Source organism: Pinus tabuliformis, chromosome 3_1 (genome assembly GCF_031772625.1).
Source record: "Pinus tabuliformis cultivar Carrire ecotype Pingquan chromosome 3_1, CPIR1, whole genome shotgun sequence".
Lineage (NCBI taxonomy): Eukaryota > Viridiplantae > Streptophyta > Pinopsida > Pinales > Pinaceae > Pinus > Pinus tabuliformis.
The window spans coordinates 777,485,266-777,499,626 of NC_142301.1; the positions used below are offsets into that span (position 1 = coordinate 777,485,266).

The 14,361-nt window shown below is 37.8% G+C and overlaps 2 protein-coding genes across 8 annotated transcripts; both read left to right on the forward strand.

Moving 5' to 3' along the window:
* The first annotated feature begins 675 nt into the window (after positions 1 to 675).
* On the forward strand, positions 676 to 11,068 carry LOC149189699 (uncharacterized). 4 transcript variants are annotated; one of them, XR_016255919.1, is made up of 4 exons: positions 676 to 1,201; positions 8,290 to 8,394; positions 9,145 to 9,515; positions 9,657 to 11,068. XR_016255919.1 is itself a non-coding variant. In XM_089411895.1 (4 exons), the coding sequence occupies exons 1-3, from the start codon at positions 1,044 to 1,046 to the stop codon at positions 9,501 to 9,503; spliced, it is 318 nt and encodes a 105-aa protein (XP_089268021.1). In that variant the 5' UTR covers positions 691 to 1,043; the 3' UTR covers positions 9,504 to 9,515; positions 9,657 to 11,068. The 4 variants fall into 4 exon arrangements, 2 of the variants coding, with proteins under 2 accessions (XP_089268021.1, XP_089268020.1); XR_016255920.1 differs by having other exon boundaries at positions 690 to 1,201; positions 9,145 to 9,211; positions 9,411 to 11,068; XM_089411895.1 differs by lacking the exon at positions 8,290 to 8,394 and having other exon boundaries at positions 691 to 1,201; positions 9,145 to 9,211; positions 9,411 to 9,515.
* LOC149189700 (ACT domain-containing protein ACR4-like) lies at positions 1,195 to 7,244 on the forward strand. 4 transcript variants are annotated; one of them, XR_016255918.1, is made up of 5 exons: positions 1,195 to 3,053; positions 3,155 to 3,227; positions 4,013 to 4,117; positions 4,259 to 5,304; positions 5,798 to 7,244. XR_016255918.1 is itself a non-coding variant. In XM_089411892.1 (4 exons), exons 1-4 carry the CDS (start codon positions 3,046 to 3,048, stop codon positions 4,607 to 4,609), a joined length of 537 nt encoding a protein of 178 aa, XP_089268018.1. In that variant the 5' UTR covers positions 1,195 to 3,045; the 3' UTR covers positions 4,610 to 7,244. The 4 variants fall into 4 exon arrangements, 2 of the variants coding, with proteins under 2 accessions (XP_089268018.1, XP_089268019.1); XR_016255917.1 differs by having other exon boundaries at positions 4,259 to 5,432; positions 5,798 to 5,812; XM_089411892.1 differs by having other exon boundaries at positions 4,259 to 7,244.
* Positions 11,069 to 14,361: the final 3,293 nt, after the last annotated feature.

Here is a 14,361-nt window from a genome sequence, read left to right on the forward strand (position 1 = left end):
CTTCCCCAACGGTTATGTTTCATTGTGATGCCCATCTTGGTCAACCTAGGTTGAATTTCTAGATTCATCAATGATTATGTGGAATCATGATGTTTCTCACGGATTATTTCACGTTAAGATATTCCTTAAGGGTTTTATTAGATTGCAGTATTCCTCAATGATTACACACATTCAAACAATTGATTCTTAGTAAAAGTACAAGATGTCACTATATTCAATCACATGGTGAGATAAAAAGGTTGAATTTAACATATGTCACATTGCCACATTTAGACGTTAATAATATGGTTAGCTTGAATGTTTTATTAAAACTTAATATTTCAAATAGAAATAATTTAAGTCGCGAGCTTTGAAATTATTTCATAACAAACAATGGAATCTTAGCAAAAGTACAAGATGTAACTGTATTCTATTACATGGTGAGATGAAGAGGTTGAATTTAACATATGTCACATTTCAACATTCAAAGGTTAATAATATGGTTAGATTGAATGTGCTTCCAAATTATGTTATGTTATGATACTCGTAAGTAATATTATGGTTGACTAGAATGATTTTTCACATTATGACATTTGATGACTAATCGATATAAAATATTTACGCCGTAAGGCGTTTCCCTATGAAATCCATCTCCATTTTTGCCTACGTGTCCTCTTTTGACGCCGTACGATTAGATGTTAGACGATTACGCACACTAAAACCGTCGATCAAAACAGTCACTGAAGCGGTCCAGGTAATGAAGAGCTAACACAGAGAAGCTAAAACGGTGGTGTCAATGGGATTCACTCACACAGAAAGGCGGCTTTATCAATTGATGTTTGCTGACCGTGACTATGATAAACTCGATGGAACTGGAGACAGGGCATCTCTTTCTCTCAAGGACAACGACAACGCCAAGCCTCTTGTGACTGTTGACAACTGTTTGGAGCCCTGCTACTATCTTTGGAGATCAATACCTTGCCGGATTTAGCTACTAGACTCGGGATTAGCCAAATAAAATCAGATTATGGAGGATTACAGATGCTGAACATTCTCTGAAAAGAATGTTGTCCACCATTTCGAGTGGTTCATACGATCACAGCGAATATATTGAGGAATATATCGTAGGGTTCTTTGAGGCAAATGCATCCTTTGCAAAAATTTGTGGCTCTGCACTTCTGAAAGCATTTAGTACCAATATCGAACGCGCTAAATCTGATAAGTATGCTATCCTTACTGCTTGTACTGCACTTTTATGGATTGTCAATGTGATTCAGCGATGTGATGGGCAATTGTTTGAAATATTGTTCAAATTATTTTGCGAAGATGCTGAACTTCCTATCGCAATAAATCGTTCTTACAGTGGATATTCTGGTAGTGTTAGTCCATATTCTGGTCTAAAGAAGCCAATTCTTGGTCTAAATACCCCACTTTTGGACCTAATTGATCGGTTTCTAAATTGTCTGGGCAACGGCGAAATAATTACTTCTGCATTATTTAGGGTTTCTTTTCTCACAAATTGGGTTCCTGTCATTGCTGCGCATCTCAATCACAAGAATCAATTGGAAAAAAGTATCATTGATGTTGCTGAAACCCTCCCTCCGGTTGAGCAAAGACGGATTTACAACATTTGGAAAAAACCTCTCGGATTTACAACATTTGGAAAAAACCTCTGACCAAAACCCACACAGAAACATTTAATTGCTGGGCCAAGAAAGTAGAGGATGCCATCCTTCGCCACAACTATTTTTTTATGTAAGTGGTTTTCTTAGTTCAGAGGATGTGGTCCGATGGTTAAGTAGGAAAGTTTGTTCTCCATAGGTCATGTGGTTCAATATGCTCCTTCTTGATCAGTCCGATGGTTAAGTAGGAAAGTTTGGTCTCCACAGATCATGTGGTCCAATATGCTCTTTCTTTTCAGTCACATTGGTTGATTTGGATGGTATATTCCCCATATGTTTTTTTGATGGTGCATCTTCAGGGGGAAGATGTAGCTGTGGTGTATATCTTCGTATTGATCCCTCTTTTCTATATCATTTTTTCTGGTCTGGTGGGTTTGGAGACAATTGCATGGCAGAGATGATTGTTTTATGGGATGCTCTTCAATGTATCTCTTGGATAGGCATTGCGAAGATTGTGATCATTAGCGATTCCCTCTCTACAATTTAGTGGATACAGGGTAGGAGTGATCTGGATATCCCTCCTCTATGTAATTGGATGCAACAAATCCTAGACCTAAAGTCTTCCTTACCTGATGGGTCATTTCAGCGTGTATACCGGGAACAAAACTTGGAGGCAGACACTCTTTCTAAGGGCGGTGTGGCTCTCTCCGATGGTCATATGATCTATGAATATAGAGTCGATGGTATCATTTGTGGCCAAGGCTATTTTGACATCCCAACGAAAAACGTTCCGATCTCTTTTTGCCATTTTCAGAACTTCAGCTTTTTCCAGAAATTTTGTACTGTGTCTATCTATCCCTGTTTTGTTATGTTTTTGCTCTCAATGTGAGTAATCTTTTTGACAGTGTTATTGTGATGTTATGATGGCATATCAGTGGTCTGTTTTGATTATATTCTGGTGTTTACTGTCCAGCTTGGACAAGGCAAGGTATGCTAATGTAAAACAATCTAAAACATGTTTCTGTTTTTTTCTTCTGCAAAACAAAAGTAAGACTGCAGTAAGACTGTATGCCTAACCGCTGCTCCAAACATAATTTATTCACTAGAAAAAAACCTCTGTTATCCCTACCGGATGACCTAGTCAATAGATCTGAAGCCTGTTCAGCGGATTCTAAGCCCATCCCTGTGGGAGGACCAGGGCAATAAGTGCAAGCCTCCCTATGTATCTGTAAGTGAAACAATTTTGATATATCCACAGTAGATCTGAAGCCTGTTCAGCGGATTCTAAGCCATCCCTGTGGGAGGACCAGAGCAATAAGTGCAAGCCTCCCTATGTATCTGTAAGTGAAACAAATTTGATATATCCACAGTAGATCTGAAGCCTGTTCAGCGGATTCTAAGCCATCCCTGTGGGAAGACCAGAGCAATAAGTGCAAGCCTCCCTATGTATCTGTAAGTGAAACAATTTTGATATATCCACAGTTTTGTTTGAGTGTCAGCTTATACATAGTTATTTTCCAAATATGTTGTTACACTGATAATTATTTTTTCAGTATCAACAGTGATCTGATCATTTTTCGATGTTGCCAGTCTGATTCTTGCCCTGCCCCCAATGTACTTGCAGAGGTTTTTTCTGGTCCCTAATTACCTTCCACGGTTCTTATCGTTTGTTATTATTTTCACTGGATAAGGCCATTGGTTTTTTATGGAGGTTGAAAAGATTTATTGAATTAAAATGAAAAATAATAATTTTGTGTTCATTATAATTCCTTTTGATTTCATTATAAACAATGTTGGTTTGACAGGCATGAAGAAAACAAAAAACGTAAAGCACTGTCAACGCATCCCCATTTTGGATTTTTTTTTTTTACTTTTGATTTAGTGAAAGGTTGAAATCAAAAACTCTGTTGTGAAATGTTGAAAGGAGTATGAATGTATAATGTTCATCCGTAGTTTCTATATTATATTTGTTTTTTAATAGTTGGTTCGAAAATCTTTACTTAATATAAGCATTTATTTTGATAGGAATAATGTTAAAATTTAATTAATTATATTTTTAAATTGTATTATTAAATGTTAGAATTTATAATTTCATGATCTTTTTGAAATATGATATATATATATTATAATTTTTTATTTTAAATACATGTTTTCGTATCTAGAAAATTATGAAAAATTAAATACATATATATATTTTTTTCAAATGTTTATGAAAAATTAAATACATATATATATTATGAAAAATTAAATACATATATATATTTTTTTCAAATGTTTATTTCCTAATTTGATTTTGTTAAACCAGGTATAGGTGGTTTCAGATCACATCCCTAATGGGATTAATATTGAATCTAAATTAGGTTAAAGAAAAGTTGGGGTATTTATTTCCATTCTTTTCTTTTGTGATACAGGAGTACTACATTAGGCATACTGATGGTTGCCCCGTGTATTCAAAAGCAGAGAAGCAGCGTGTGATTCAGTGTTTGGAGGCTGCCATTAGACGAAGAACATCAGAGGTATGAGTCCAAGGATCGAATCCATGGTGGAAATTTATTCAAAACCCTAAGACTTCGGATTCCCAGTGCATTCAAATTTGATCCTTTTTAAATTTTAGTCAGCTTAGTCTGAGTTTTGTTGATGATATTTTAAGAATTCAGGGTATGCGACTGGAACTCTGCACCAATGACCGTGTTGGGCTTCTGTCGGAGGTGACTCGCATATTTAGAGAAAATGGGATGTCGGTTACAAAAGCAGAGGTGTCAACGCGGGGTGATAAGGTAGCTGATGTGTTCTATGTGACTGATACAGCTGGAAACCCCGTTGATGCCAAGACAGTAGAAGCTGTTCGCCAAGAAATTGGACTAACAATCTTGCAAGTAAAAGATGACTGTATGCATACAAAATCTCCTCCAAGGGAACCTGCCATCCGATTCTCCCTTGGTGATCTCTTCAAATCAAAGTCAGAGCGTTTTCTCTACAGCCTTGGATTGATAAAATCCTATTCTTAGATGTTGTATTTTGGGCCTCTTGCAATGGAATTAAGTAATTGCCTTTGAAGGTTGTATGTATGGACGATGGTTCTCTAAAAACCATCCTCGTTCATCTGTTTTACACTGTGACAATTACCTTGCTAAAGACAGAAATTGGGTACAGCAATGCCAGGATCTAGAAAGCACAATACCACTGGGATTTGCCAAATATGATTTGTTGATGATCGAACAGAAGACCAGCAATGGAGAACTATTCACCACACTGGCCGAACATGGCCCTGTCATTTGATGACCCAGGAATTGCGAAATTGACCTCATCATAGAGAAGTGTGAAAAATTGGTAGATCTGAAAGAAGACAACACTAATTACAGTGGTGGTAGGAGAAAGGAACTAAATCCACCTAATCTAGAATTGCTTATACAAGTTGTACAAATTACAAGCTGATAAATAGTCTTTGTTCTACAAAATGACAACTCTTCAAACCACACAGGTAAAGACCATTGATAAATCACAGTGTTAACATAGATTCTAGTGCTTGACATAGATTCTTAGCACTTCTTGGCCTTGTAGGAAGTAAAATACTCCTTTTAGTCACTGGAGGTTTCCTTTGAAAAGTAGAAGTCATGATCCCAAGTCTATCTGCAAGAATTGGGCAGACTGAAGGAGAAGGCGTTGGATTCTGGACTTCTTGCTGAACATCTGAATTTGAAAGGTGTGTGATTTGGTAGGAGATTGGTACAGCACGAGGTGACAATTTGGGGCAATTGCTGGTAGTTTTTGCTTTCCTTCATCGAATAGGAACTGCACCCCACCTTTCTGTTTAGAGATTCCTGGTCAGTGGTATGTTTTCACTGGATCAGCTAATACAGTACTTCCCCCTCCTTTCTTAAATCATTTGAATCCACTGGCACTTATGATCACTTTCACTTCTTATACCATTGTATTGATGATGTAAAATATGTAAATAATTGTATAGCAAATTGAATGGAGTTGGCCTCTGGATGATCATAGTTCATTGTTTGTGATCGACTTGACTTGGGGTTGGCCTCTGTATAGCTCTGTATCCTCTGTTTCTTTATCAGCCCATAATAATAAAAGTTTATTACAAATGTGTGTGGTGCGATTCCCAGTGCATTCAAATTTGATCCTTTTTAAATTTTAGTCAGCTTAGTGTGAGTTTTGTTGATGATATTTTATGAATTCAGGGTATGCGACTGGAACTCTGCACCAACGACCGTGTTGGGCTTCTGTCGGAGGTGACTCGCATATTTAGAGAAAAATGGGATGTCAGTTACAAAAGAAGAGGTGTCAACGCGGGGTGATAAGGTAGCTGATGTGTTCTATGTGACTGATACAGCTGGAAACCCCGTTGATGCCAAGACAGTAGAAGCTGTTCGCCAAAAAATTGGACTAACAATCTTGCAAGTAAAAGACGACTGTATGCATACAAAATCTCCTCCAAGGGAACCTGCCATCCGATTCTCCCTTGGTGATCTCTTCAAATCAAAGTCAGAGCGTTTTCTCTACAGTCTTGGATTGATAAAATCCTATTCTTAGATGTTGTATTTTGGGCCTCTTGCAATGGAATTAAGTAATTGCCTTTGAAGGTTGTATGTATGGACGATGGTTCTCTAAAAACCATCCTCATTCATCTGTTTTACACTGTGACAATTACCTTGCTAAAGACAGAAATTGGGTACTGCAATGCCAGGATCTAGAAAGCACAATACCACTAGGATTTGCCAAATATGATTTGTTGATGAACGAACAGAAGACCAGCAATGGAGAACTATTCACCACACTGGCCGAACATGGCCCTGTCATTTGATGACCCAAGAATTGCGAAATTGACCTCATCATAGAGAAGTGTGCAAAATTGGTAGATCTGAAAGAAGACAACACTAATTACAGTGGTGGTAGGAGAAAGGAACTAAATCCACCTAATCTAGAATTGCTTATACAAGTTGTACAAATTACAAGCTGATAAATAGTCTTTGTTCTACAAAATGACAACTCTTCAAACTACACAGGTAAAGACCATTGATGAATCACAGTGTTAACATAGATTCTAGTGCTTGACATAGATTCTTAGCACTTCTTGGCCTTGTAGGAAGTAAAATACTCCTTTTAGCCACTGGAGGTTTCCTTTGAAAAGTAGAAGTCACGATCCCAAGTCTATCTGGAAGAATTGGGCAGACTGAAGGAGAAGGCGTTGGATTCTGGACTTCTTGCTGAACATCTGAATTTGAAAGGTGTGTGATTTGGTAGGAGATTGGTACAGCACGAGGTGACAATTTGGGTCAATTGCTGGTAGTTTTTGCTTTCCTTCATCGAATAGGAACTGCACCCCACCTTTCTGTTTAGAGATTCCTGGTCAGTGGTATGTTTTCGCTGGATCAGCTAATACAGTGCTTCCCCCTTCTTTCTTAAATCATTTGAATCCACTGGCACTTCTGATCACTTGCACTTCTTATACCGTTGTATTGATGATGTAAAATATGTAAATAATTGTATAGCAAATTCAATGGAGTTGGCCTCTGGATGATCATAGTTCATTGTTTGTGATCGACTTGACTGGGGGTTGGCCTCTGTATAGCTCTGTATCCTCTGTTTCTTTATCAGCCCATAATAATAAAAGTTTATTACAAATGTGTGTGGTGCTTGTTTGTGCTATTGTTCTTTGTATTATGTTTGGCACTTTTTATGAAGTAACCGCGATGATGATACTTCAGGTATTTCGTGGCAATGTTGATTTGCTCTGTTTGATTTATAAGATTTCTGTTGTTATTTCACGGGAGGTTGCTATGCATTGTATCATCTCCAAGTGCAGCCGAGGATAGTTAACAACAAATCGTGAACTCCTTTGGAAAATGAGCTTTCAAAGGATCTAAAGAAAGTGAATTCTCAAGGAATTTATGTCTTATTTTTAAAACTAGGGTTTTAAGTATATCACAATGTCCTTTAAATGTCTTCAAGTCAATGGTAATGGTTGTTAGAGAGCCGTGGACTTGCAGGAATGAAGAATAATGAATTTCAAGAAAATGTTGTGTTCAAAGATAACTTTACAGTGTTGAAGTACAAGTAAGCATTGCCTGACATAAAATGGATAACTAAATAATTTTAATGACAAGACAATCGGTACGATTTATACATGGCTTAAAATTAAAAGTAACTCATCTAAAATAGGAAAACAATCAACGTTAATCATCTTAAATGCATTTGGATTATCATCTCAGATACTTTGATTTGCAAAGGTTGGGGACCTATCTTAGATACTTTGACTTGCAAAGCTTGGGGACCTATCTTAGATACTTCGACAACGACAACGCCAAGCCTCTTGTGACTGTTGAAAACTGTTTGGAGAGGGGGTATTCTGTGGTGACTGTTCAGTGTAAAGACAGACCTAAGCTTCTCTTTGATATTGTTTGCAGTTTGACAGATATGGAGTATGTTGTCTTTCATGCCACTATAGACTCTCAAGGCCCACAAACTATTCAGGTATAGCTCCAGCAACTACAAGGGACTTGATTTTTCATAGGATCTTTGTTTTTTTTCAAATGTTTATTTCCTAATTTGATTTTGTTAAACCAGGTATAGGTGGTTTCAGATCACATCCCTAATGGGATTAATATTGAATCTAAATTAGGATAAAGAAGAGTTTGGGTATTTATTTCCATTCTTCTCTTTTGTGATACAGGAGTACTACATCAGGCATACTGATGGTTGCCCCGTGTATTCAGAAGCAGAGAAGCAGCGTGTGATTCAGTGTTTGGAGGCTGCCATTAGACGAAGAACATCAGAGGTATGAGTCCAAGGATCGAATCCATGGTGGAAATTTATTCAAAACCCTAAGACATTTCGTGGCAATGTTGATTTGCTCTGTTTGATTTATAGGATTTCTGTTGTTATTTCACGGGAGGTTGCTATGCACTGTATCATCTCCAAGTGCAGCCGAGGATAGTTAACAACAAATCGTGAACTCCTTTGGAAAATGAGCTTTCAAAGGATCTAAAGAAAGTGAATTCTCAAGGAATTTATGTCTTATTTTTAAAACTAGGGTTTTAAGTATATCACAATGTCCTTTAAATGTCCTCAAGTCAATGGTAATGGTTGTTAGAGAGCCGTGGACTTGCAGGAACGAAGAATAATGAATTTCAAGAAAATGTTGTGTTCAAAGATATCTTTACAGTGTTGAAGTACAAGTAAGCATTGCCTGACATAAAATGGATAACTAAATAATTTTAATGACAAGACAATCGGTACGATTTATACATGGCTTAAAATTAAAAGTAACTCATCTAAAATAGGAAAACAATCAACGTTAATCATCTTAAATGCATTTGGATTATCATCTCAGATACTTTGATTTGCAAAGGTTGAGGACCTATCTTAGATACTTTGACTTGCAAAGCTTGGGGACCTATCTTAGATACTTCGACAACGACAACGCCAAGCGTCTTGTGACTGTTGAAAACTGTTTGGAGAGGGGGTATTCTGTGGTGACTGTTCAGTGTAAAGACAGACCTAAGCTTCTCTTTGATATTGTTTGCAGCTTGACAGATATGGAGTATGTTGTCTTTCATGCCACTATAGACTCTCAAGGCCCACAAACTTTTCAGGTATAGCTCCAGCAACTACAAGGGACTTGATTTTTCATAGGATCTTTGTTTTTTTTCAAATGTTTATTTCCTAATTTGATTTTGTTAAACCAGGTATAGGTGGTTTCAGATCACATCCCTAATGGGATTAATATTGAATCTAAATTAGGTTAAAGAAGAGTTTGGGTATTTATTTCCATTCTTCTCTTTTGTGATACAGGAGTACTACATCAGGCATACTGATGGTTGCCCCGTGTATTCAGAAGCAGAGAAGCAGCGTGTGATTCAGTGTTTGGAGGCTGCCATTAGATGAAGAACATCAGAGGTATGAGTCCAAGGATCGAATCCATGGTGGAAATTTATTCAAAACCCTAAGACTTGGGATTCCCGGTGCATTCAAATTTGATCCTTTTTAAATTTTAGTCAGCTTAGTGTGAGTTTTGTTGATGATATTTTATGAATTCAGGGTATGTGACTGGAACTCTGCACCAACGACCGTGTTGGGCTTCTGTCGGAGGTGACTCGCATATTTAGAGAAAATGGGATGTCAGTTCCAAAAGCAGAGGTGTCAACGTGGGGTGATAAGGTAGCTGATGTGTTCTATGTGACTGATACAGTTGGAAACCCCGTTGATGCCAAGACAGTAGAAGTTGTTCGCCAAGAAATTGGACTAACAATCTTGCAAGTAAAAGACGACTGTATGCATACAAAATCTCCTCCAAGGGAACCTGCCATCCGATTCTCCTTTGGTGATCTCTTCAAATCAAAGGCAGGGCGTTTTCTCTACAGTCTTGGATTGATAAAATCCTATTCTTAGATGTTGTATTTTGGGCCTCTTGCAATGGAATTAAGTAATTGCCTTTGAAGGTTGTATGTATGGACGATGGTTCTCTAAAAACCATCGTCGTTCATCTGTTTTCCACTGTGACAATTACCTTGCTAAAGACAGAAATTGGGTACAACAATGCCAGGATCTGGAAAGCACAATACCACTGGGATTTGCCAAATATGATTTGTTGATGATCGAACAGAAGACCAGCAATGGAGAACTAATCACCACACTGACCGAACATGGCCCTGTCATTTGATGACCCAGGAATTGCGAAATTGACCTCATCATAGAGAAGTGTGCAAAATTGGTAGATCTAAAAGAAGACAACACTAATTACAGTGGTGGTAGGAGAAAGGAACTAAATCCACCTAATCTAGAATTGCTTATACAAGTTGTACAAATTACAAGCTGATATATAGTCTTTGTTCTACAAAATGACAACTCTTCAAACTACACAGGTAAAGACCATTGATGAATCACAGTGTTAACATAGATTCTAGTGCTTGACATAGATTCTTAGCACTTCTTGGCCTTGTAGGAAGTAAAATACTCCTTTTAGCCACTGGAGGTTTCCTTTGAAAAGTAGAAGGCACGATCCCAAGTCTCTCTGCAAGAATTGGGCAGACTGATGGAGAAGGCGTTGGATTCTGGACTTCTTGCTGAACATCTGAATTTGAAAGGAGTGTGATTTGGTAGGAGATTGGTACAGCACAAGGTGACAATTTGGGGAAATTGCTGGTATTTTTTGCTTTCCTTCATCGAATAGGAACTGCACCCCACCTTTCTGTTTAGAGATTCCTGGTCACTGGTATGTTTTCGCTGGATCAGCTAATACAGTGCTTCCCCCTTCTTTCTTAAATCATTTGAATCCACTAGCACTTTTGATCACTTGCACTTCTTATACCGTTGTATTGATGATGTAAAATATGTAAATAATTGTACAGCAAATTCAATGGAGTTGGCCTCTGGATGATCATAGTTCATTGTTTGTGATCGACTTGACTGGGGGTTGGCCTTTGTATAGCTCTGTATCCTCTGTTTCTTTATCAGCCCATAATAATAAAAGTTTATTACAAATGTGTGTGGTGCTTGTTTGTGCTATTGTTCTTTGTATTATGTTTGGCACTTTTTATGAAGTAACCGCGATGATGATACTTCAGGTATTTCGTGGCAATGTTGATTTTCTCTGTCTGATTTATAAGATTTCTGTTGTTATTTCACGGGAGGTTGCTATGCGCTGTATCATCTCCAAGTGCAGCCGAGGATAGTTAACAACAAATCGTGAACTCCTATGGTAAATGAGCTTTCAAAGGATCTAAAGAAAGTGAATTCTCAAGGAATTTATGGTTACCCATACAAGAGTGATCAGGGGAATGGCCCTTCTCTAGAACACACCGCCAAAAACATACAGAACATTTACAAACACATACAGAGAGTCCCTGTTTCAGTTCTGCAAGTGATAAAATTGCCTCCAGTTGCAACTTTTGTACATCAGCATTCCCAGAAAATTCTGCAGTGTTGCAGTGAAGCCACTTTTCAACACGATCGCGCCGTCTATCAGACAATGCCACTAAGAAATCGAGAAATTTAGAGTGCCAAAAATCACCATTTTTGCCTCTCCTTTCCAAGACACATTCTAGTTTCGATCTGAGACGATACAAAATTTTGCCATTTGACATAGATTCATCCAGAGTTGCAAGCTCCAAGCCAGTGTCATGCAAATCTAGAAGGAGATCCCCAATTACCATTGGAGCGTCACTTACCTCTTCCTCTGAGTCAAATTGGCAGCCTTCAAACACTGAATCATGATTAGATAACCCATTGCTTGTAGTCAATCATGCATGGATTCATTTGACTATGAATTGGCTCTGGATAATACAAATGTATTGCCTGCATTCCAAATTGTGGTCAAGGAGATTTACACTAATGTGAGCAAGAAAATGCTGAATTCAGATTCCTATAAGTCTCAATTGTCTCTCAACAGAGTTAATATTATGGATGTATATGGAGATGGGGATGGAGTGGAACCACCCAAGACAAAGAATTCTTGCTGCTGAGGATTCAGAGAAAAAGCTCCTTTTTTTTTGGGCCTTCTTCAAACAATTGTCTGTGCCCTTAATTGGAAGAACAAATATGCAGCATAAGCTATTAGCATGATGATGTTGCTGACTCTAGACAGTTGTAATGTTGATAAAGCTGCTTCACTATATGCCATAGATTGTTGAAGGGCCAAGGGTGCATGAGACACAGTGAATCCATCATGAGAAGCCTGGAGTCGATTCCAGAAATAACCTACGTCATATAGCAATACAACACCCATGGTTAGGCCCTAATGAATGAATATCATGAGTAGGTCGGACTTGTTTTGGTGGCCTAGGTTGTTAAAGAAAAACTAAAAATATATCACATGCCTTGTCAAACCGTTGTTCTTTTTTCATGTTGGCAATTCCTCCACAAAAGAGAGATGTGCCAAGCACAAAAAGTAAGTTGGAAAGCACAGAGCCTAGTAGAGAATACTTGACCACATTGGTCTTGCCATGGTAAAGTGCGAACACTGCAATGAGCATCTCTGTTGCATTTCCACATGTGGCGTTGAGCAGCCCGCCAACTATAGGAGAATTAATTAACAATATATTTGCATCAGTTACTTTGAAATGTCAAACACTTTCTCATATATATCAATTAGCTCATATCTTGTATCCACAAATATGAGTACATAGTCCATATACATATAAGAATCTCACTTGTTGGTCCAGTGTAGAATGCAATTTGTCTGCAACAATTTACAACAAAACATCAAATTGTAGAACCAACAAACATAATATTTTATGAAGTCACTGCACTGCAGTGACCATTCCAAGTGTATAAACAATTGCAGTACAAGGTATAGATTACACATAACCTATGTACATATACCATGCAATTTTTCACTTACTCAGTGACAAAGCCTATACGTTCAGCAAGAGGTGCAAGGCCAAGCAAACTTATGATGAACACCTAAACTTGCAAACAAAAGAATGTGGAAAATGATGCCAGAAAAACTTACAGAAAATGTCAGAAATGATAAACTTTCAAGTAGCATGAACCCTCCGTCCTTTCTATTGATAAACTTACAGAAATGATGCTACTTTCAATAAAGAGCTTGAAAGACAACTTGTTATTGTTAGATTGCTTACAATAGATGGGCTGGAGCTTCCATTTCTGGTTGCTCTGTTTCTTCCACTCAAAGAGGATGAGTTCATTTCCATCACGTATTCCTCCAACATGGCTATCTGTAGCTTTCGCATCCATATTCAAATTAATGTTGTTCACAGGGCTCAGACATTGATACCTATTTCCAACATCTTCACTTAAGGTCCACAGAATAGACTGCTCTGCCTTGTCATGATTATAATCTGCCAAGTATATCTGTTCAACAACATTCAACAAAAACTATGGATTAGGGGACCACCGTTGTAAACAACTCTGTTGCAGCCCATAATGCCCAAGACCCTGGCATTCCGAAACCCTGAGTTAAGGTGGTTTATAGCATTGCAGTGAATAAGACTTCTCTACATATCCAGAGGAGAGGCTATATTAAACAATGAAACTAAAAGGAAAAGGGAAATATAAAGTTTTACCTGGTCCCATTCTTTATCCCCGTGTTTCAGAGCATGTCTGGCATTCTGAAACCCTGAGTTAAGGTGGTTTATAGCATTTCAGTGAATAAGACTTCTCTACATATCCAGAGGAGAGGCTATATTAAACAATGAAACTAAAAGGAAAAGGGAAATAGAAAGTTTTACCTGGTCCCATTCTTTATCCCTGTGTTTCAAAGCATGTCTGGTGGCCTTGTATATCGATATGGATACCTAGTTGTTGTTCACGTGAATTCATTTGTTTAACTTCACCTTCAACTAGGCAATCTTTAAGGTATCTAAACAAGTTCAATGGATATTTATGACTACTTTTATTCTATTTCATAGCCACTTTAACCCCCGAATAGGGTTTTCGGCATGGCTTCCTCAATTCAAACTCATTATCATCGACCCTTACTTTCAAAAAAGTCCATTCACATTTCAATATTCTTCCACACACTATGCCTTACGGCGTTTCCTTTGCAACATTAGGTGCAAATGCTAGTTATTGGTGTTATGGAAAGTTGGCATTGTTGTGAAATCTTCATGGTGAATTTCTATTATGGCATGGTGGCAAGTGGTATATTGATTATCTCGGGTGATGGGACATTTCGTTACTAGACTATAGAAGTACACGACTTTGATATTCGTATAGTAGACTCATTATTGGAATAATATGCTCCAGTAATTATTCTATATGTGAGAAGGAGATCTATGTAAAC